Source organism: Arthrobotrys flagrans, assembly GCF_004000055.1.
Source record: "Arthrobotrys flagrans strain CBS H-5679 chromosome Unknown unitig_9, whole genome shotgun sequence".
Classification (NCBI taxonomy): domain Eukaryota; kingdom Fungi; phylum Ascomycota; class Orbiliomycetes; order Orbiliales; family Orbiliaceae; genus Arthrobotrys; species Arthrobotrys flagrans.
In genome coordinates, this window is record NW_027137551.1 from 3,125,975 (window position 1) to 3,145,740 (window position 19,766).

Sequence of the window (19,766 nt, forward strand, 5' to 3'; positions counted from 1 at the left end):
TGCAATTGCCAAAGGGCGCTTCAGATATATGACCCCTTGATGATATCAAGACCGAAACCCAGTCGAGAGGAATCTGCCGATAATGGCGAGTTATAGTAATAATAATAATAATAATAATAATCAAGAACGTGCCATACCCTGGTATAGCTCTTCTCTTTGGGATTTCAATCTTCCAAGTTCTTCTTTGGCTTCCTCGATCTTGCGCTGGGCGGCCTTAGGGTCAGGCGGCAGGAGAGTATACGCTTTTACTTGGCCGTTCAGGCTTCGCACATGATCTTGGAGCTCGAGGACCTCGCTTTCCAGCTCAGCCAAATTCTCAACAGTATATCTGGGTGGGTTTCTCCGATATGCATTCTACGAGGTGACCGTTAGTTATCCGTATAAAATTTATATTGGAGGATCCCCACCTGCAGGGATGTTGCCCGGTCTTTATATTCAGCAGACTTCTGTTGCAGGATCTTGACGGTCCGTGTCCACTCTGCAAGTTTGGCTGGGAGATCTTTTGGAGTCTCGTATGCCTCACTATAATACATATTAGCCAGCATCGACAGGAAACCGGACTCCCACCAAGGCTACCTTTGGAACTTGCGAAGAGACTCCTCCGCTTCCTGGATATCGGCAACAAGTGTCTTGAGAGTCTGCTCCTCAGGAAGGATCGAATGCTCAATCTCACATTCTTCCTTTGTAAGATATAATAGGGCCTCCCGGCTTCTAACCCAACATACACTACATTAACTACGAGGAAATCTACATAGGAGGGAAGGATGACGACTCACTGAGATATGTTTCCAAAATCAGCACCGAGCTTGACACTGGCACCAGCTATGGAGTCCAAAGCTTTTCCAGCATCTCGATTCAGGCCTTCTTTAATACGAATGACCTTGTCATCCGGACGCTTTGGTCTGTAGCTACTCAAGATGTTCTGCTTAAACTCCAGCTGCGAGGCTCTTTCCTCGTCGGCAGCTTCATTCGCAGCAGCTAGGGCGGTGAGGGCCCTAAGAGTGTCCGTGTTCCTCTCGAACGGAGGGACCGGTCGCGGATGGTACTTTGCCTGGAGCCATTGGTCGACATAACTCCACTCCTTTGCTGCGGCCGTACGTTAGCAACTTTAATACATATACCGCTGGCTGGGTAGTTGATTGTGGTTTGCATGTATACCTTGATGCTGCTGCTGGCGGGCGAGGGAGGGCGAGAAGACGGCAGAAGTGGCCCAGCCGTCGTTTAGATGCAGGTCCATCGATATCTCACCAACGCGATGCGCATGTTATACTATAAATAGGATATCGAATGAACATATGCAATGAAGCCGATGATAACCTCCTCGATGCACCTAAAATGACGTGGGGCTAAGAATAAGTTAAGGTTGTTCGGGAACGGTTCCATCAGTTCGGTTGGCTCGGCCAGCCCGGCCAGGAACCAAACGGACAAACAGACCGCGGGCGAGCTAATTGCAACTTGGCCACAACCCACCCTTCGATGTGTATAAACTGGCCACTTCCCAAGCTGACCACAAAACCCGAACATCGACCATCGACATCGACATCGGCATCCCTAACATATCCATACCTCTCAAGTGTCCTGCCACCGGCCATCTGCGAAAATGCGCCTGGCACAGTCGAAGCGCACTTATTTGGCTACGGCCTTCGTATGCGTGCTGTACCTCTCTATCCCTGCAGCCGCTGGCGATGTCCCCAAGGACGTCCCTGTCAAGTCGCTCGTCGATTCCGCCAATGTTCTCCTAGCACAGGGCCAATCGAATGATGCCCTGCAGTTCTTTGATGCCGCCATCGAACGGGAACCTTCCAACTACCTTACCATCTTTAAACGAGGTACCGCCTACCTCTCGCTCGGTCGGACAGCTCAAGCCGCTGATGACTTCAACCGAGTTTTGGAGATGAAGCCGGACTTCGAGGCTGCCCTCTTGCAGCGCGCGAAGATGAAACTAAGAGCCGGAGACTGGGCCGGCGCCAGGACGGATTTCAAGTCCTGCCCGAGCGATCGGGAACAGGAATTGGGTGATGTCGATAAGGCGGAGTCCTTTGTCAAGTCTGCCCAATTTGCTTACCAGAAGAAAGATTACCATGCCTGCACAGAAGCAGCTACCGAAGCTATTTCAATTTCACCCGGAATCCTATCTTTGAGAGAGACCCGATACAAGTGTAGACTTGCGAAGGGTGAGGTCCGAGAAGGCAAGTATTACCACGATCCTTTGTTCGTCTGCTAGTTGGTACCGTTGCCCCTGCTAACACGATTATTCTAGCTATTGGCGACCTGGGCCAGATCTCCACCCTCTCCACCGCCCTTACCGAGCCTCACATCCACATTGCAAACCTCTTCTACTACTCCCTTAACGACTTCGACCGAGCTATGGCTCAGATCCGTAAATGCCTACACTTCGACCCGGAATCAAAGCCATGCAAGAAACCCTTCCGTCGACTGAAAGCTTACAACAAGTCCTTGAACAAAGCAATTGAGATGCGCGGTAAACGCCAATTTCTCGGCGCAGCCAAGTTTATTGTTGGAACCGCCGAAGACCCTGGCATCCTTCCCGAAATCAGAGACGACATCAAGACCCTCAGGGAAGAAGGCCTTCTGAACGACAACAGCCCGAACGATCTTATACTCCACCTTGTCGAACTTGTCTGTGAAATATACAGCGAAGGAAACTATGATAAGAAAGCACGGCCTTTCTGTGAGGAAACCCTACAGCTCAACCCTAACTCCATCCCGGCTATAATCAGCAAAGCCAAGCGACTTATCGACGAGGAATTGTTCGAAGAAGCCATTAGGGAGCTGAACCATGCCAAAGATGTGGACGGCCAAAACCAAAACGTTCAAGAGTACCTCCAGAAAGCGCATGTCCTGCTCAAGAGATCGAAGTCGAAGGACTACTACAAGATCCTCGGCGTGGAACGTGATGCGACAGCAAGGCAGATCAAGTCACAGTACAACAAGATGGTTCGACAGTACCATCCTGATAAACTGAAGCTGAGCGGATTGACAAAGGAACAGGCGGAGAGGAAGATGGAAGCGGTTAATGAAGCTTACGAGGTACTCAGAGACGATGAACTACGAGCCAGGTTTGACAAGTACGTATTCAAATATGAACTCACAATTAAAAAGATAAAAGTTAACATTTATACAGCGGCGACGATCCGAACGACCAAACCCAACGAAACCCTTTCCAACAAGGTGGCCCGTTCGGCGGCGGATTCCCCGGCGGACAACCATTCTTCTTCCCCGGTGGCGGTCACGGTTTCCCGGGCGGTGGCGGCGGTGGTTTCAAGTTCCAGTTCCAGCACTGAGAACCCACCGAGCAACCCCTTGTATTCTCTCTTGTGCAGCATTTATGTCTTTCCTAAGAGTCCGCAGTAGAACAAAGGAGGGTTGGCTCGTTGGGTTTCCGAAATGGGGTTTATTGGCGTCAATGCATTAATGCGTGCGGTTTCTTTCTCCGCTGGGGATTGGTTTTTCTTGATTGGCAGTTTAAGGGCGGGAATCGAGTACGGTGCTTTGATTTCCGTGTACATAGAAGCGCCTTGCTATTTTCTTTTTTCCTTTTGGGAAGTTGTATCAATAGAACCCGATGGTACTTTTTCAGAGCTGCGACTTTCCTAGAGGTCTTCCCGTGGGAGATCAATGCGGTTTAACACATTGATGAACACGAATGCAAGTTTACATCCCGAGTAAGACCGATGCGGGAGTTTACCGTACAGCACGAACCGGCGGGAAAGGGAAACGTGGTTGATCAACCAGGGTGATATAAAATCGAAACTTTCTATCTCAACAGGGTTTCTATGTTTCTAAACCTTCAGCGCGTTGGTTTGATCCAACTCCCTCGACTGCTTGAGCGCGGTCAAACGCTTGATCGCATCGTCGACAGGTAAAAGCGCCCCTCTATTCTGGCTTTCCTGGTTATCTCTATCTCTAGCATTGACGGATCTGTTCTTACACTCGTCCGCGCCGACGACTGTACGAGAAAAAAAAAATATATATTAGCCATGAAATCGATAACAAAACGGGATTGCGATTTTACGTACCGAAAGTAAAGTTGTACTGGTGCATCTGTGCCTGCAAGATCTTCTTCTTCATGGTGTTACCGCTGATATCGATATCAACGTAGAACCCAGCATCGTGGAAGATCTTTTGCAGTTCGATCACGTAGTCGTTATTCTGAGGGGTAACGGGCAAGATCAAGATCTGTCTGGGGCTCAGCCAGAATGGCCACTTGCCGGCAAAGTGCTCGGTGAGGATGGCAGTGAATCGCTCAAAGCTGCCGTAGATGGCACGGTGAACCATGACAGGGGTGTCATAAACACCGACATCCTCGCCGTTCTCGTCCTTGGTCGATGGCGCACCGGTGTTGTATCGGAGCTTGAATCTCTGCGGAAGCTGGAAGTCGAGCTGGATGGTAGCACACTGGAATTCACGGCGAAGGGCGTCGGAGATGGTGATATCGATCTTCGGACCGTAGAAGGCACCGTCGCCTGGGTTCAACTCCCACGCGCCACCGCCTTCCGCTGCGAACAGATCCAATGCCTCCTTCAGCTGGCCCTCGGCCTTATCCCAGGTCTCGATTTCTCCCAAATACTTGTCCGGCCTGGTGGACAGGTTCAACTTGAAGGTGAAGCCGAGTTTACCGTAGATGTGCTTCAAAAAGTCGAACAGTCCCATGATCTCATCCTTGACCTGGTCCTTGGTACAGAAGATATGAGTATCGTCCTGCTGGAATCGTCTGACTCTGGTCAAGCCGGTCAACGCACCGGAGGCCTCGTTTCGGTGCAGAACTCCGAAATCAGCCATCCTCCATGGCAGTTCACGGTAACTTCGCTCACGGTGGCCGAAGACGACGCAGTGGCCCGGGCAGTTCATGGGCTTCAATCCGAATTGTTCCTTGTCGACATCCAAGGTGAACATGTCGTCCTTGTAGTTTTCCCAATGTCCGGATGTCTTCCAGAGGCTCGAGTTGTACATGTTGGGGGTGATGACCTCGTCGTACCCACGTTTCCAGTATTCTTCTCGGAGGAAGGCCATGAGGGTATTGTATATCCTAGTCCCATGGGGGAGGAAGAAGGCCGATCCGGGACTGATAGGGTCGAAGAAGAAGAGTTCCTGCTCTTTTCCGATCTTGCGGTGGTCTCGCTTCGCGGCTTCTTCGAGGTACTTCTTGTGCTCATCCATCAACTTCTTGTCGGGGAAACTGACACCGTAGATACGCTGAAGGGTTTCATTGGCGGAATCACCGAGGAAATAGCAGGAGGAGTGCTGGTGTATTTCATCAGTACCGTTGCTTTGTGAGATATGGATTATTCTTACCTTCATAACGGAGAAAGCCTTTATCCTGCTGGTGTTCGGGATGTGAGGTCCGACGCAAAGATCGATCAACGGACCGCATCGGTAGACTGTAGAGCTGGTACCGTCCGGGATCTTGCTAGAGATGAGAACCTGCTTGAACTTGTTGTGCTTGAACATCTCTAGGAGATTCTCCTTGGAGACGACCAGACGTTCGAATGGTTGCTTCTCCTTGATGATCTTGCCTGCGATGGTCTCGAGGGGTTTTACGTCTTCCGGCTTGACGGCCCTATACAAATATCATAAGAACGGCTCTGGGGAATTTGTTCAGCACTGCGGACGTGGCGACTTACTGGCCATCTTCGGCCATGCCCATCTCGTAGAAGAAACCATCGTCGGTTGGAGGTCCCAAGCAAAGATGGCAGCCGAAGTGTCGCTCTGCAGCTTCACCGAGAACGTGCGCACTGGAGTGCCAGAACACCTTCTTGGCTATAAAATCAAAAGGTATCAGTGATCTGTTCGGGATAGCCTTCCGGTAGAAGTGACATGAGATCGTTACCCTCGATATTGTCAAAGTCGAGCAATTCGACAGTACAATCCTTCTCCAAAGGTCGTGGCAAATCCCACAGCACACCATCGACCTTTGAGATAACGGTTTTATCGGCGACGCCCTTGCCGGACTCGATGGCAATTTTTAACGGCGATGTGACCCATGATTCACCGACGAGGGTACGGCCCTCCGGTAGGATGGTGACGGTGATGGGTTCTCGCGGTTGAGCCGCGCATTCTGCATCGTATTCGGCCTTGAGCTTCTCGAATAATTGTATACGATGGTCGATGTAGACCGGAGGAGGGTCCAACTGTTGCGACCGAGTTAGCATGCCTTTATATTTTCCAGTACAATTACCAGTTGCTCGTTCGTATTACCTCCAACGGAACGGCAGGTGCGGCAGGGGCAGCAGGCTTCTTCTTCTGCTTCTCCTTCTTCTCGCCCTTTGGTTTCCCAGCAGCAGCAGGAGCAGAAGACCCTGCAGCGGAGTCACCGATGGTAACATCCTTGACCTTATCGACGACCTCCTTGACGGCGTCCATTGTCAATTGTGATGGTAACGATACTGTTATTCTCTTTGTGTCTTTCTAGCCGGTCGTCCCGGTGCAGATTAAAATATAATAGAATGGACGATGTATTGTAGTGTATGGCAGCGCAGTGAAACGAAAGATGAGTCTGTGGGAAGCCGTGAGTCAAAAGAGGTGTCGGCGCGGAGACCCCCAATAGAAAACGATAAAGATAAATCTGCTGTATTTGGTGGGGCTGCAGTTGAAACCAACGCTTTCTCGGGCCAGGTAACGTTGGATTCCCCGCACTGTAACCAAGAAATAGGCCCAGCAAAGCAAAAGAACATCCCGGCCAGCTGCTCGATGGATGCAAGGAAAACTTGATCCGGTCGCCACAAAGGAACACATTGACTTTGTACATAATAACAGCATCCGGGCATGTCCAAGCGCCAGTTGGGGCAATATTTCGGGTGTCGGGAACTGCGGATGAGGAGGAGCATCCAACGGTTTAGTTTCCATGATCCGGTCTGCAGTCCGCTCCAGTCCAGGCCGCCTGCCCGGATCAGATCAAGAAAACTAAAAACCATACTTGATAAACTACCAATATCTCTCACACACTCTCTCACACCTTTACTCCCTTGTTTCTTCGATATCCACCGTATATATTCCATCCTACTGTACATGCTTCTACTGCGACGAGGATGGGGCCGGTTGGATTCTCAATAAACTAGTACCAGCTATATCGTTACGAAGGACTCTACCAGACGGACGTCATCGATCTCGATATATCCCTACCTTCTACCTCATCCCGCATCAAATCTTCACATTCGCAGCCATCCTTTTTACCATGTCTGCCGACGGTTCAAGTATAAATACCGCCCACCGGACCCAGAGCTCCCCGGCTATCGAGAACGCCATCGATAGGTCCGCCCCAACCTTCACCGCTGCCATCGAAAAAGATGAAACCACCTACTTCGACACCAACCCTCCGCCCCCGGAACTCGAAGAATTCTCCCGAATAGCCGAAGAATTCGTCAACCTGCACTGTTCCCACCAGAGACGAGTTGTACTCGTGACGTCCGGCGGTACCACCGTGCCGTTGGAAAATCAGACCGTCAGATTCATCGACAACTTTTCCGCCGGTACGAGAGGTGCTACCAGCGCTGAGTATTTTCTAGAGGCTGGATATGCTGTTATATTTTTGCACCGGCAGTTCAGTCTGCTTCCATACAGCCGGCATTACAGCCACTCGACCAATTGTTTCCTGGACTTTTTGGCAGAAGCACCGACGGATGGAAGCAGCAGGAATACTATCGTGGCGAGGGATGAATACGCCGCCGAGATGATATCGGTTCTGAGAAAGTACAAGCACGCCAAGAGGGAAAAGCTGCTTCTTCTGCTTCCGTTTACGACCATAACATCTTATTTGTTCCTCTTGAGGGAACTGGCCATGAAGATGAGGCCGCTGGGTGGTAAAGCGTTGTTCTACTTGGCCGCTGCTGTCAGCGATTTCTTCGTTCCGAGGGAAAGGATGGCGGAGCACAAGATTCAAAGCGGCGAGTTTGCCGAAAAGGACGGCGAGATGGAATTTGTCAATCCAGCTGGCCCGGGCTCCGGGAAAAAGTTGATTATCGACTTGGACCCCGTACCGAAGTTCCTGAAGAGGCTGGTGGAGTCGTGGGCTCCGGAGGGCATGATCGTGTCTTTCAAGGTACGCATCGCGCATGATATAGAGGGAAATATTTTGATGCTAACTTTTCGAACAGCTGGAGACAGATCCCAAGCTTTTGATTACAAAGTGCAACATGGCGTTGAAGCGTTATTCTCATCACTTGGTGATAGGTAATCTGCTGCAAACCCGAAAGTACGAGGTAGTATTCGTAGATCAGGAATCCACCACCTGGCTCCGGCTACCGCAGAACACCAAAGGAGAAGCAAACAGTGGTGGGAAGTTCACAGCGAAACGCGATCCGGAAGTCGAGGCCTTGATCGTACCCGAGGTAGTCCGCCGGCATGGGGCCTTGATATGGCATGTTGTGGCGGCCACCCGATCCTCCATCGGAGGCCTGCCCGACTAGTTTTAAGCAAATGAGGTTCTATGATTATATCCCTTTGAGCAACAGCGACAATGATCTTTGGAGATCAAGAGCTTCGTTACGGCCTTAGTCTATTCGCATTTTCGCTGTATGGGTGGTATATAATTTAATTTCCTCGTCGTGTTGGTGTGTATAGATATCGATAGCTAGCTGGCGGAGATTGTATAGCATGTAATGATAATAGATTATCAACAAAAAAAAGAATATTCCCTCGTAATAGCCTAGATACCAAACCTTGTAATACCTTCGATTGGGCTATACAAAGTTTATACCCTTGTATACATGTAATGACTAGCTTGAGTCGCAGGGTCCGGACAGCTAGTGAGCCGATATCGAAATGCCACGTGATCGCATTTTCAAAACTCCAACCGTTCTCAAACTTGGCTCGCTATTCCGAAAGGTCTATCCGGCTGTTCTAAAATCAAGTCATTTGGCAAAGAATTGGTGTTACAATCACGATGAATAGCTTTTGCGATCAAGTTGGCAGTTGTGGGTTCTCAAGTTGTCTTTCTGATTTTGTGTTGAGGATCATGAGATGAGCAGCAAGTTTAGCCGCGATAATCGCTACGAATTGCTTGGCGCCAAATTTTTATTCCACGAATTTTTTTTTTTAGATTTCCAGAAAAACACCAAAGCGAAACCGTACTCTTCATCACGAACGAAAATCCCATTGGCGGGTTCCAAACACACGGATCATTAAAAACGCTCGGCAGTCTACGCTATTCCCGAGCTCGAATCGCAATTCTTGACACTCCGAATTATTAATTTTCTCACAAATCCGACACATCAATCATGAGTTTCAGAGGTGGCAGAGGCGGTCCTCCAAGAGGTGGTCGAGGTGGATTTGGAGGTGGTAGGGGCGGCGGCGGCGGATTCAGAGGTACCGTTGGCTCGATAGCGGACTAAAGATTACGGAACGAGAGCTGACTTTGGTGTCAATCGATAGGTGGGAGGGGTGGTGCTCCTCAATCGTTCGGTCCTCCGGACCAGGTCTTCGGTACGTTCCAACGAACCGCTGCATGTTCCTCAAAGATTGCTAGCAGCCACTGATCCGAGATGATTTATCCAGAGATGGGAACTTTTGTCCATGCTTCCGAGGGCGAGATGGTGTGCGAGTCTACAAATGCAAAGATCCCATTCTTCAATGCGCCAATTTACTTGGAGAACAAGGTACTTTTGTATTCCTGAACCCCCCCGGGTTCTCCGTGTTAGGACATGTGTGTGCGATATCTAACTCGAATTCTTTGGTGCAGTCTGCCGTCGGCAAGGTCGATGAGGTTCTCGGACCGATCAACCAGGTCTACTTTACCATAAAGCCACAAGAGGGAGTCGTCGCGACATCGTTCAAGAAGGGTGATAAGTTCTATATCGGCGGTGACAAGCTACTACCGTTAGACAAGTAAGTCTCGAGACTTCAGGGCATCCATGGACTCGGTAGAGGGGACTTGCTAACAACCAATCGCCGCTAGGTTCCTGCCCAAGCCGAAGCCACCACCAGGTACCGCGAAGCCGAAGGGTGTCTCCAAGAGGGGTGGTGCCGGTGGACGAGGTGGACGTGGTGCACCGAGAGGCGGCACCCGTGGGAGGGGGGCTCCAAGAGGCGGACGGGGTGGAGCCCCAGGAGGCCGTGGTGGATTCGGAGCTCCGAGAGGCGGTGCCGGTGGTCGAGGACGCGGTATCCCGAGAGGTAGAGGAAGTGCGCCAGCAAGAGGTGGCTTCAGAGGACGATTCTAAAGCATTCGATCGTACTGTTCCGCACCTGCGTTTCTTCCACCGGGTCGGCCTGAGGCGCAGCCCACCAGCGCATCACTTGGTCCCGACCTTGGAGGAATACGAGTTCTGCGCATGTTCTGGAGATTTTGGGGTTTTAATGTATGGCGTTCGGGGTCATATTTCCAGTTCTTCCGTCGTTCCTGTGGTTTTATGCAAATTCATTGTACAATACAGAACTATGCTGGTAGAATGTAAACTACAAAATAGTCCACCCATCCGCATCATCTACTCCCCGGAATCCGAATCGGTTTCCCGTGCGGGTCCAGACTTTACCTCTTACTCGAGTGTATGTATAATTCTGCAGAGCTTGACCGGCTGCCATTGGATGAGACCCAACGTCATTTTAATTGGCGTGCGTCAGGCACCTGTGCATCCACCACACCCAATTTTCCGCGGCTTACGCCTGGGAGCTCCCAAATCATAACACCTTTCCAGATACCTCTCCAGACTTCCAAACGCCAGCGTCATCTTCTCCTCCTGACCGACTTCCACTTCCAATTGTGTCCGACCGTATATATACTCCACATAATTTACAACCATCATTCAACCGACATCGCGCAATTATCACCCTATCGGTTCGAATCCGAATCGCCATCCCTTGTGACCCCTGTAGCATACGACAGCCTTCCGTACCCCGCGGCCCACCTCTGGAAATCCCAAACCATTCTTACTACGAAGCTTACTCGAGGCCGACAAGGACACTTTATACATCCGCACGACGGCCATTCGCTTAGCCTGCTCCGAAATCTCAAACCCTCACCCTCCGAATGCGTTCTTTTTGATGCACCCTTCTCTGACACTGACATTTATTGTCTTTGTCGCTGGATACATTACCGCACGGTTTTCACTCGTATCTCGGGCATTTGAATTCCTGGTTTTTGCTTGGGAGAGTGGAGTTTTCGTATGTTTTTTATCGACCTGTCGTGATGGTGATGGTGGATGGGATTATTGACATTCTTTTCATAGGGACGGGTGCTCAGGGGCGTAACCCTGTTAACCTTGTTGTTCATTATAATAATTATTCCTTTGGAAAGAATCGCTGCGAGGGAGACCAGGCTTGTATGTTTCCGATAGACGTATACGGGGAAACGATCGACTGATCAGTATTATTTAGCACTCACGAGCCAGCAGCGGTGGAATATCCGCGAGGGAGCAATTGAGGAGAAGGGGGAGCTTCTAGCGGCGTCGCCAATCATGGATCCCTCGCCGACTTTGATGCGGATATTCTGGCCATGCGGTCTACCGCGGAAGGAGAACTCGGGATTGTTGATCGGCTGGCGGAACTCGGAGTACGATATCTTTGTGGTTGCTCTGCTGAATGCCGATGATGTGAGGACTGTTTTCCCGATCCTCCGATGAATATAATTACTAAACTGGTGAATGGTTAGAGCAAAGCAATCGATCATGCTCTCCGGAACGGTGCCATCTTCAAAAAGCCTGTCGGATCCCTTACGAAGCTCTTCCAAATGAGCAAACGAACCAGACTCCATGTCCTAGGTACGCTAAACGGCCAGCAACCGAAGAGGTTCGAGGCACGCCACATTCACGCCACGCTTACCGAAAGTTGTCCGTATCCCACGATATACTGCCCAAGAGAAACGAATGTTACGGTGCAGGTCATTTTGTTCGATATGCCGTCCCCGTGGCGGATGCAATACATGTCTCTGAAACCTATCTCGCTAGCATTGGATGAAGAAACATCCACGGTTAAAGTGGAAGAGGAGAAGGAAGCTCAGTATGTGAAGCCGCTGCACGGCCGGCTTTCGGACAAGATTAAGCTGCATTCGGTACGCAAACATCGGTTGACGGTGAAGGAGGAGTCGCTGGATGCGATAATCGGACAGGTGGGTGTTATTACATGTCTCGAATTTCAAGCCAATGGGATGCTAACACGGTACAGATCAACTGTTCGTGGGAGATGTCCACCCTGCTTAATGATAATGTCAAGTACCGGATCGGGCGGTCGAGAGGCATGAGCGTTAGCGAACGGGTGGTCGAATCTGCGACGAACCTCGGGGAACGAGCCGTTAACAACCTTTGGGGTCTCGTGCTCCTGGCGTATCCGCTGCTGATACGATGTTTCGTTGCCTTGTTGACTGTCCAAAGGGCTGCCAATGAAGTCGTCCTTCGAATCGTGGAGTGGAGGCTGAAACCGGATTTCGCTGCTCTGAAGGACGTTTCCGCGACGGGTTAGTATGCCCATTGCCTATCGAAGCGCTCGGTTTAATTGCTGACGGGTATAGCGCAGCAGTTGGATATCAGGCTCCAGCAATTATGCTACTGGCCGACCCAGTACAGGAAACTGAGGAAACGGAAAGGAGATCTGGAGAGCGCCAACTCGGTTCATCCCGATTACATTCGGTTTTACAACAGCTTGTGGCTAGTTGCGAACGATGTGATCATCGGAATCGCGCTGGGAACTTTCCTCGTCGAAAACTCCACCGGTGTGGCTGATTGGCTGGACGCCCTTCTGAGAACGTATACGATCGATGGCTTGCACGAGACTATATCATGGCTGCGAGGGAAACCGGCCGGTTTGAAACTCAACAAAGAACTTGCGTTCTTCCTCGGTGACCTCTTCCTATGGGTTGTGGACTACTGGGCAGGGTCGATGGCAAACGTGCGGCCTCATCTGGCTAGGTTGATCTGGGTCATCGGGTTCTCGAGCTTTGCGGGCGCCACGATGCCGATCTCGATATTTTCGGATCTGCTATCGGTTTTGACCCTGCATATTTACTCGTTTTACATTGCCTCGGCGCGGATATATCATTGGCAGCTTACGACCATCATCTCACTGTTTCACCTGTTCCGCGGGAAGAAACGAAATGTGCTACGGAACCGTATCGATTCGTGCGACTACGACATCGACCAATTGCTCGTGGGCACCATTCTATTTACGCTCTTGTTCTTCCTCCTGCCTACCGTGTTAGTGTACTACCTCACATTCGCGGTAGCGAGAATGATCATAATCGGTATCAAGGCCGGATTGGAAACGCTCCTGGCATGCCTAAACCATTTCCCTCTGTTCGCACTGATGTTAAGGACAAAGGATTCGAAGAGGTTGCCTGGCGGGGTACAATTTGAGATGCTAGATGTCGATAAACTGCCTGACGAGGGGAGACCGAAAGGGTGCGAGCATATATCTTATGTTATGCTGAAAGTATGTATACATCCGCGCTGTTGCTCCTTTCGTCGGGGAGATAAAACTCCAACAGGTTTTCTTGCGACAATACTGACACGGATTTCGTAATAGTCGGTTCCTCTATCCTTTAGGGCAATGTTTCGGCAATATTTCCAGTTGGGAGGACGCCTACGGAAACATTATATTTCCCCACGGGTGCTACTGTGCCTTGTTACGGGTCGATTTGTGAGTCGAGCTGTTTTTTCCCTTCCCGATAACATCGTTTGATTTGGGTATCAGAGTGTTATGGCGAGCATGACATCTCTGTTGTGCAACCGTTTTGAAACGAAAGATCATTATGCAGCGCTGTTGGGATGATTTGGCATGGATGCGAGCTAACAAAAGTGTGGCTGGTGTTGACACAGGTTCCGCCTATTCATCGGAGGGATCTGTACTCGCTGCAATACAGCATGTTGCCTGCGGAAAGAGGTAGTATCATGGACGTGTGGGATAATCTGATAGGTCCCCAGCCGCAGAGTGCTCGTCAGCGATAGGCGAGGTTTTTCTCCTGTGGCCTGAGGAAATCCTGTTTTTCCATTCCTTTATGCTTGTACATTCTTTGGTACTTTTAGATGCCTTGCGGGCATAGCCACATCGGGGAGGGATGGGGTTTCAGATATGGTGGTACGTGGATGTACATATTCACCGGCTTTGGGTTAGAGCATGTGAGAAATGGAAAATCAAAAGCCATTGGACCCTTCTTTGGGAATTATTCGACGGCGCTCCTGTAGTGTTAGATGGGAAAGTGAATCGATTTCTTTATGATTAGCTTGGGTGAGAGATGTCTTAACGTTAGCGGCGAGGAGAGAAACGAGCGACCGTCGCTATCGATATCAATGAGGGCGCCGGAGAGCGGTGACGGTATTTGCGTTGGGTGGACGTTTCATAGCGGTTGGACAGGCGTTTAAAGAGCACCGCGGAACGCCTCGTCGGATATATATAAAGGCCTATCCAAAACAGCGGAGGGGGATCGACGGCATTGGCACGTTATGGTAGACGAGATTGAGCTGCTCAACATCGACGTTCGTTTCCGAACGGTTGGTCAACCGGTTGCAAAATGCAAATGCAAAAGGGAAGCAACAAAAGCCAATGCTATGCTCCTCCGTTATCAGAGAAAACAACGGCTTTCGCAGCCACAGATGCCTTGCTATATATCTGAAACCGGGAGCAAAAGTGGATCTGGCCGTTGGTGGAAGGAATAGCATGCCGCATTATTTGATGGGGCTCATCGCTATTGCCAATTCAAACACTCAATTGATCGTGAACATGGGAGTTCAAATCCCAATCCCCAATTTAACCAGGCCGGGCAAAGTTTTGTGTCACTCAGCAATTAATTCCAACGAAGAAATATCTGACAAGAAGCCTGGAAAGAGGGAAGCGCGAGAAGGAGAAGGAGCTGTTGAGGATGCTCCCCCACAGCGAAAGAAGGTAGGAAGGAAGGAAAAAGCACTCGAACCAGTAAAATATGCAGCCAAGGCGGAGCCGTGGCATGGACAAGGATTTGGGGGAAAAAAAGGGGGGGTCGCATCTCAAACACGCGAAATTAAGAGAAATCCTGTTCGAGAGTTCCTTTTAATTGCTTCTTTCTTTCTCAAGCTTGATTTTGTTCGTCCTTTTTTCCTTCCTGTTTTTGTGAGAGATTTTTTCTTCTCGTTAAAGGGCCTGGAACCAGTTGTCGGTGTCATCTCGGCGGGCTTTTTTTTTTTTGCCATAATACAGAGTAATGAGGCGACTGATGCCTCGTTTCCTTCTTTCTTTTTTGTAGCAAGAGATGAGATCGTAGACATCGACGGGTAACCCCTAGATCAATGCATGTTTGTGACGTCGGTGCGCCTATTCTGCGTCACTCGTCTGTGGGGTTCGACCCTCACTGCTTTCGATACACTCTAACAAAAAGGTCTATAGACAGACCCTTATGGTGCTGCGAACTGCGAATCAACTAGTTAATTCTGGTCAACTGATGGTTCTAAAGCATGGCCCTTTACGCATATTAGAAGAGAAACAAAAAAGGACAAGCCACCGTCAGCTTCCCGCCGTTTCCGTTCCATGCATTCGCAATCAGGGCACCGAAGCTTGGTGGGCCCGTGTTCGCTGGGTCGGTGGTTAGTCAGGGCCGGGCACCATAATGTGAAAATGCAATCGCTCATTTCGGTTCGTACGGAGGGCACGGGGCTTTTGAATATGATGCTATATATATGTACATACTCACATATTTAGCTTCGACTGGTCTTCAAGGAAGGAAAGAAGTCCATTAGAATCCGGGTTCTTTTTGACTTTGAGGCTGTGTTACGTTGGTTAGTTAATTAGCAATAACAACTTGGATGTGCTTTTAGGTCTGTAAAGGGTAGGGTGTATAACGTTGATCCATGAATAGAAACGGGGACTAGATGGATTGGATTGGGACCTTTTGTTGGTAAAAGTCAGGGCAGAACAGCATCGTGATCAGGTCACTCTGTTGTATCGACAGCTTGGACTTATGTAAAAAGTCGGCGGCTGCGAGGGGCCGACAATATCGAACTGCGGTGCTACTGTTACCACACACCACTACCGCCAGGTGCTTACAGTCGGTTGGTAGGAGGTAATGCAGGTGGCATATGTTCAAGAGCGAACAAGTCGTAGGAGCAGTACACAATGTGTATATGTAAGAACCAGCATGCAGCGTAGAGTGTTATGTGTATCAAATAGTTGACCTTGCATGCCTCCTGGTACAAAAAAAAAAAGCGGTCAGCAAAGAGGCCACTATCTCTGTAAACACAATCCACGTCGACTGATTGACCCGTATCGGTGCTCTTATCATGATGATAATAAAATAATGTCAGAGGATACTAAGCTTCGTAGTTACATACATAAGTACATATTTCAAAGCCAAATCTAAATCCAAAGCCAAAGCAAGTACGGAAGATATCTGGTCCGTGTATGACCGACCGATTAAGAACGACGTTGATGCTTCCTGTTTGAGCCAAATCAGTCAGAAGCCGGATCATTTCTGCGAGCAAGCAGGTTTGTGTGCCAGCCAATTTCATTTTCCCGGCAGTGGTGCAAGCGCAGTTTCTTTTTTTTCCCTCCTGGTCGTGGCCGACTCAGCAAGGAAGCGGTGGTGCATGGTGGTAAACTAGGGCAGTGGTGGTTAGCAGTTCTCCTTTCCTCTTTCCTTCCAAGCCTTCTCGTCCCGGTCCAAAACTCCCGCTCCTCCTCCAACCTGTCCCATCCTCTCTCGAATCTTCAACCATCACAACCCTCACCACCAGTCGCTCGCTCGAGTTCTTCAACCACAGGGTACAGCTGGCCTACTTCTCTGTTCTTTCCTTACAGACTATCCTTCGCCACATACGGTCCACCACTTTCTTTTGCGTTTGATTTCCCTGGTGTTTTCCTTTTTTTAAATTTTCCCGCTCGTCGTCAGCATATTTTCGGGCCACTCTCTCCTTTTGTCTCTTAACGGAGTTGTTTTTCTTTGTGAGAATTTTCTTAGAAGTAAAAAGAGAGAGAAGAGATTAAGGGTTCAAATCGACAGCCCTCTTCGACGACGATAATTCAAAAACATTGGGGTATTCTGCAAAAGGGGGTTTTAATTGTTTTTTTTTTTAATAACGACAAAAGGGACGAACGAAAATATCTTTGCTTGTAGAGAGGTTGACAGCGATAATTCCAAAGGGCGTTCGAAAACTTGGAGGCGCTCTTGGGAAAACCTATCCGGACGACAAAGATATCAATTCGATCGAGTTCTCGACTTGTAACCTCCGACCTTGAAACAAAGCCGAATCGTCTTTTGCTTCCATCCGACACTTCCGACATTGAATCCGTCGACATTTTTGGGTGGGGAACGTTGAAATTCACTTCACGTGGAGGTTCTTTAGGTTAAAGAACGAAGGGCTTTTGATTGAAAGGTATGCGTTGTCTGTTGGCTCAACTTTTGCTTTGCTGTGTTATTGCTATGCTGGCTGGTTGGCTCTGAGGGGGAGGGAGAGAGGAGCAGGAAGAGCGGGAGCGGGAATAGCACTGGGAGAACAGGCAGGAGGAGAGCATGAGATCGACGAGGGATTAAAGACGATCTCGTTGCGATCACTGCCCAGGTTTCTCGGCTTCAGCTCTTTCCCTCTCACCCTCTCACCCTATCATTCTCTTTCTTACTCAGTAGTTGGCCACAGCGAAACCACTTGTCGATCCAAAATATCGTGATACTAACATGCTCGTGTGAAAAAAACCATAGATCCTTCTTCCCTGCTCACCGTGTAGCATCCTAGTCGCCAATCACACCCCCCTAGCTCGACTCCTTCCTCGACAGCATAAACCGTCGAGGATATCTCCCTCTCGACAATCTCTAATCACATACCTACATATCAATAATGCCTTCACTACTAAGGACAACTCTAGCGACCTTTATGGTCTTCGGAGCCATTGCTCCTGTCTTCGCGGCTGATCCATCAATAGCCTGCTACGATAACCCTGGTGATACCAAGAATTACGGTATCGACACATACCAAACCGCAAACCTCTGTCTTACACAATGTAAGAATAAAAATAAGGCTGTCTATGGTGTCACCAGAGGCTCCACTTGCTACTGTGGTGACTTCTTCCCAGATGACGGGAAATTAGACATGAGCAAGTGTGACGTGTCCTGTCAAGGTTGGCCCGATGAAAAGTGCGGTGGTATTTCGGCTTGGTCATTTGGCATCACCGGAGTCGTTCCCCCAACTAGCTCGAAGACAACGAAATCGTCCTCCACTTCCTCTTCCGAGAGCACCTCTAGCGATGCCCCTTCTATTCAAACAGTTATCAAAACACGTAAGTTTTTTTACAATACAACTTGGTCACTTTAATGCACATCTAATAACTTGGTACTTTCGACAGCCACTGTTACTGCTACCGCTCCCGCCGAGACTGACGGGCAAACAAATAACGGAGGAGGAGAAGGAGGAGGAGGAGGCACAAGCAAGGCCGGTATTGCCGCAGGTGTTGTCGTCGGTGTAATTGCTGTCATCGCAATGGGTGTTGGTGGATTCCTCATTGTTCGACGAAACAGGAGACGACAGGCCGAGGAAGAATACAGAGCCGCCGTCGCAGCAAAGGAGTTCACCGCCTCCATCAGAAAACCACAGGCGGACACCAGACTAGACCCGGTCATGCTCCAGCGAAGAATGAGCGACGGCAGCATTGCGGACAACCAGGACTATTCAAGACGGATATTGAAGGTATGTCCGAACCGGCCCATCAACGATATGCTTCCATGATATATACTAATACTCTCTTCATCAGGTCACAAATCCCGACGCATGACGAACCCATGACGACACTAAAAACAGTTTGTGATTGACGTTCTCTGGTTTGCACATGTGCTACAAACCAAACCTTCTATCCATCCCAACCGGATTTCCTTGTCCGTAGCAACCGAAGGAATAAATGCGGTCAAATATCTGGATACTCTTTTGATGACACATCGGAGCAGTCTTTGTCTCCCGGCCTTTTTTGACACAGCTCGTTTGTTTTGTTGTTGTTTTTTTGTGCATGGCGTATACCCTTTTTTTCAATTCTTTACTTTGTTCACTGTTGGTTTTTTATTTATTTATTTCCTTTACTTTCATTCTACCATCTATTATAACCTTTTCATTCCCTTTGCGAAAATGGATTTGTTCATAAAGCCTTTTCCTTAAAACTACTACTTTAGTGCTTCTTATACATTAGCGGTCTATTTGTTCTCCCCCCAACACCCACACATACACCCCACCCCTTGCCCTCGAAAAACTCCATCGCTATTGTATAATTTCTCCTGTAAATTACCTCGGACTTTCAAAGGCGACTTTTGACATAAAACCAATACTCTTCGCTTCTGTACCCGTAACGATCTCGTCATCCATGTGATGCCTCACACAATGCCACACACTTCCCCGGCGAAGGTACCGATTGGTTCGACACATCTGTCATTATCACGGAGCCCTTATCACAATTTTCACGACCCGGTTTCATCGCTATCGGTATACTGCCTCCTGACCCGGTTTCATCGCTATCGGTATACTACCTCCTGACCCTGTTCGGGATTCGGTACCTCCTTTGGGGACGATAGGAGTGAATCCTTGATAAATTTAAATTATAGGCTTAGACCGTCAGAACCCACTATTATCGGATTCGACCCCAAGCTGATTCCTATACTTTTGAGATATAAACGTATCACTCTACCGAATAACTACCCCTGAACCATTATTGAAAATTTTAAATCTGCTAGCATCCTTCCCTTCAACTTAGCTTAGTTTTTTCGCTGTGGCTTTGAAATCGATCACAGTATCCAAGCCATTCGTTCTTTTGCAATGCATCGAACCAGATTCGGTAGATGCAGGCGCCACTACACCAAAGCGTCGCGTCCTTGCATATCC

At 49.3% G+C, this 19,766-nt stretch overlaps 8 protein-coding genes across 10 annotated transcripts; 6 read left to right on the forward strand and 2 right to left on the reverse strand.

The window, feature by feature from the left end:
• Positions 1-20: 20 nt before the first annotated feature.
• DFL_006271 (uncharacterized protein) lies at positions 21-1,237 on the reverse strand (the record flags this gene model as incomplete). 2 transcript variants are annotated; one of them, XM_067635660.1, is made up of 6 exons in its annotated part: positions 21-73; positions 138-354; positions 408-522; positions 577-708; positions 777-1,086; positions 1,159-1,237. In XM_067635660.1, the coding sequence occupies 6 exons, from the start codon at positions 1,235-1,237 to the stop codon at positions 21-23; spliced, it is 906 nt and encodes a 301-aa protein (XP_067490066.1). The 2 variants fall into 2 exon arrangements, with proteins under 2 accessions (XP_067490066.1, XP_067490067.1); XM_067635661.1 differs by having other exon boundaries at positions 577-711.
• A 363-nt stretch (positions 1,238-1,600) lies between these two features.
• On the forward strand, positions 1,601-3,305 carry DFL_006272 (uncharacterized protein; the record flags this gene model as incomplete). The annotated part of the gene is made up of 3 exons (XM_067635662.1): positions 1,601-2,189; positions 2,261-3,089; positions 3,146-3,305. 3 exons carry the CDS (start codon positions 1,601-1,603, stop codon positions 3,303-3,305), a joined length of 1,578 nt encoding a protein of 525 aa, XP_067490068.1.
• Positions 3,306-3,803: 498 nt separating this feature from the next.
• On the reverse strand, positions 3,804-6,384 carry DFL_006273 (uncharacterized protein; the record flags this gene model as incomplete). Its single annotated transcript, XM_067635663.1, has 6 exons — positions 3,804-3,970; positions 4,041-5,265; positions 5,317-5,581; positions 5,646-5,781; positions 5,852-6,152; positions 6,220-6,384. 6 exons carry the CDS (start codon positions 6,382-6,384, stop codon positions 3,804-3,806), a joined length of 2,259 nt encoding a protein of 752 aa, XP_067490069.1.
• An 811-nt stretch (positions 6,385-7,195) lies between these two features.
• Positions 7,196-8,426, forward strand: DFL_006274 (uncharacterized protein; the record flags this gene model as incomplete). Its single annotated transcript, XM_067635664.1, has 2 exons — positions 7,196-8,059; positions 8,115-8,426. The coding sequence occupies 2 exons, from the start codon at positions 7,196-7,198 to the stop codon at positions 8,424-8,426; spliced, it is 1,176 nt and encodes a 391-aa protein (XP_067490070.1).
• Positions 8,427-9,236: 810 nt separating this feature from the next.
• Positions 9,237-10,178, forward strand: DFL_006275 (uncharacterized protein; the record flags this gene model as incomplete). The annotated part of the gene is made up of 5 exons (XM_067635665.1): positions 9,237-9,324; positions 9,391-9,441; positions 9,514-9,614; positions 9,698-9,843; positions 9,914-10,178. The coding sequence occupies 5 exons, from the start codon at positions 9,237-9,239 to the stop codon at positions 10,176-10,178; spliced, it is 651 nt and encodes a 216-aa protein (XP_067490071.1).
• Positions 10,179-10,395: 217 nt separating this feature from the next.
• Positions 10,396-13,892, forward strand: DFL_006276 (uncharacterized protein; the record flags this gene model as incomplete). 2 transcript variants are annotated; one of them, XM_067635667.1, is made up of 11 exons in its annotated part: positions 10,396-10,503; positions 10,831-11,118; positions 11,184-11,201; positions 11,252-11,276; positions 11,332-11,546; positions 11,606-12,061; positions 12,118-12,406; positions 12,466-12,558; positions 12,602-13,377; positions 13,471-13,584; positions 13,764-13,892. In XM_067635667.1, the coding sequence occupies 11 exons, from the start codon at positions 10,396-10,398 to the stop codon at positions 13,890-13,892; spliced, it is 2,511 nt and encodes an 836-aa protein (XP_067490073.1). The 2 variants fall into 2 exon arrangements, with proteins under 2 accessions (XP_067490073.1, XP_067490072.1); XM_067635666.1 differs by having other exon boundaries at positions 12,461-13,377.
• A 2,137-nt stretch (positions 13,893-16,029) lies between these two features.
• DFL_006277 (uncharacterized protein) lies at positions 16,030-17,642 on the forward strand (the record flags this gene model as incomplete). Its single annotated transcript, XM_067635668.1, has 5 exons — positions 16,030-16,039; positions 16,237-16,398; positions 16,515-16,674; positions 17,256-17,285; positions 17,609-17,642. The coding sequence occupies 5 exons, from the start codon at positions 16,030-16,032 to the stop codon at positions 17,640-17,642; spliced, it is 396 nt and encodes a 131-aa protein (XP_067490074.1).
• A 102-nt stretch (positions 17,643-17,744) lies between these two features.
• On the forward strand, positions 17,745-18,675 carry DFL_006278 (uncharacterized protein; the record flags this gene model as incomplete). The annotated part of the gene is made up of 3 exons (XM_067635669.1): positions 17,745-18,183; positions 18,250-18,590; positions 18,655-18,675. 3 exons carry the CDS (start codon positions 17,745-17,747, stop codon positions 18,673-18,675), a joined length of 801 nt encoding a protein of 266 aa, XP_067490075.1.
• Between the last annotated feature and the right edge of the window lie 1,091 nt (positions 18,676-19,766).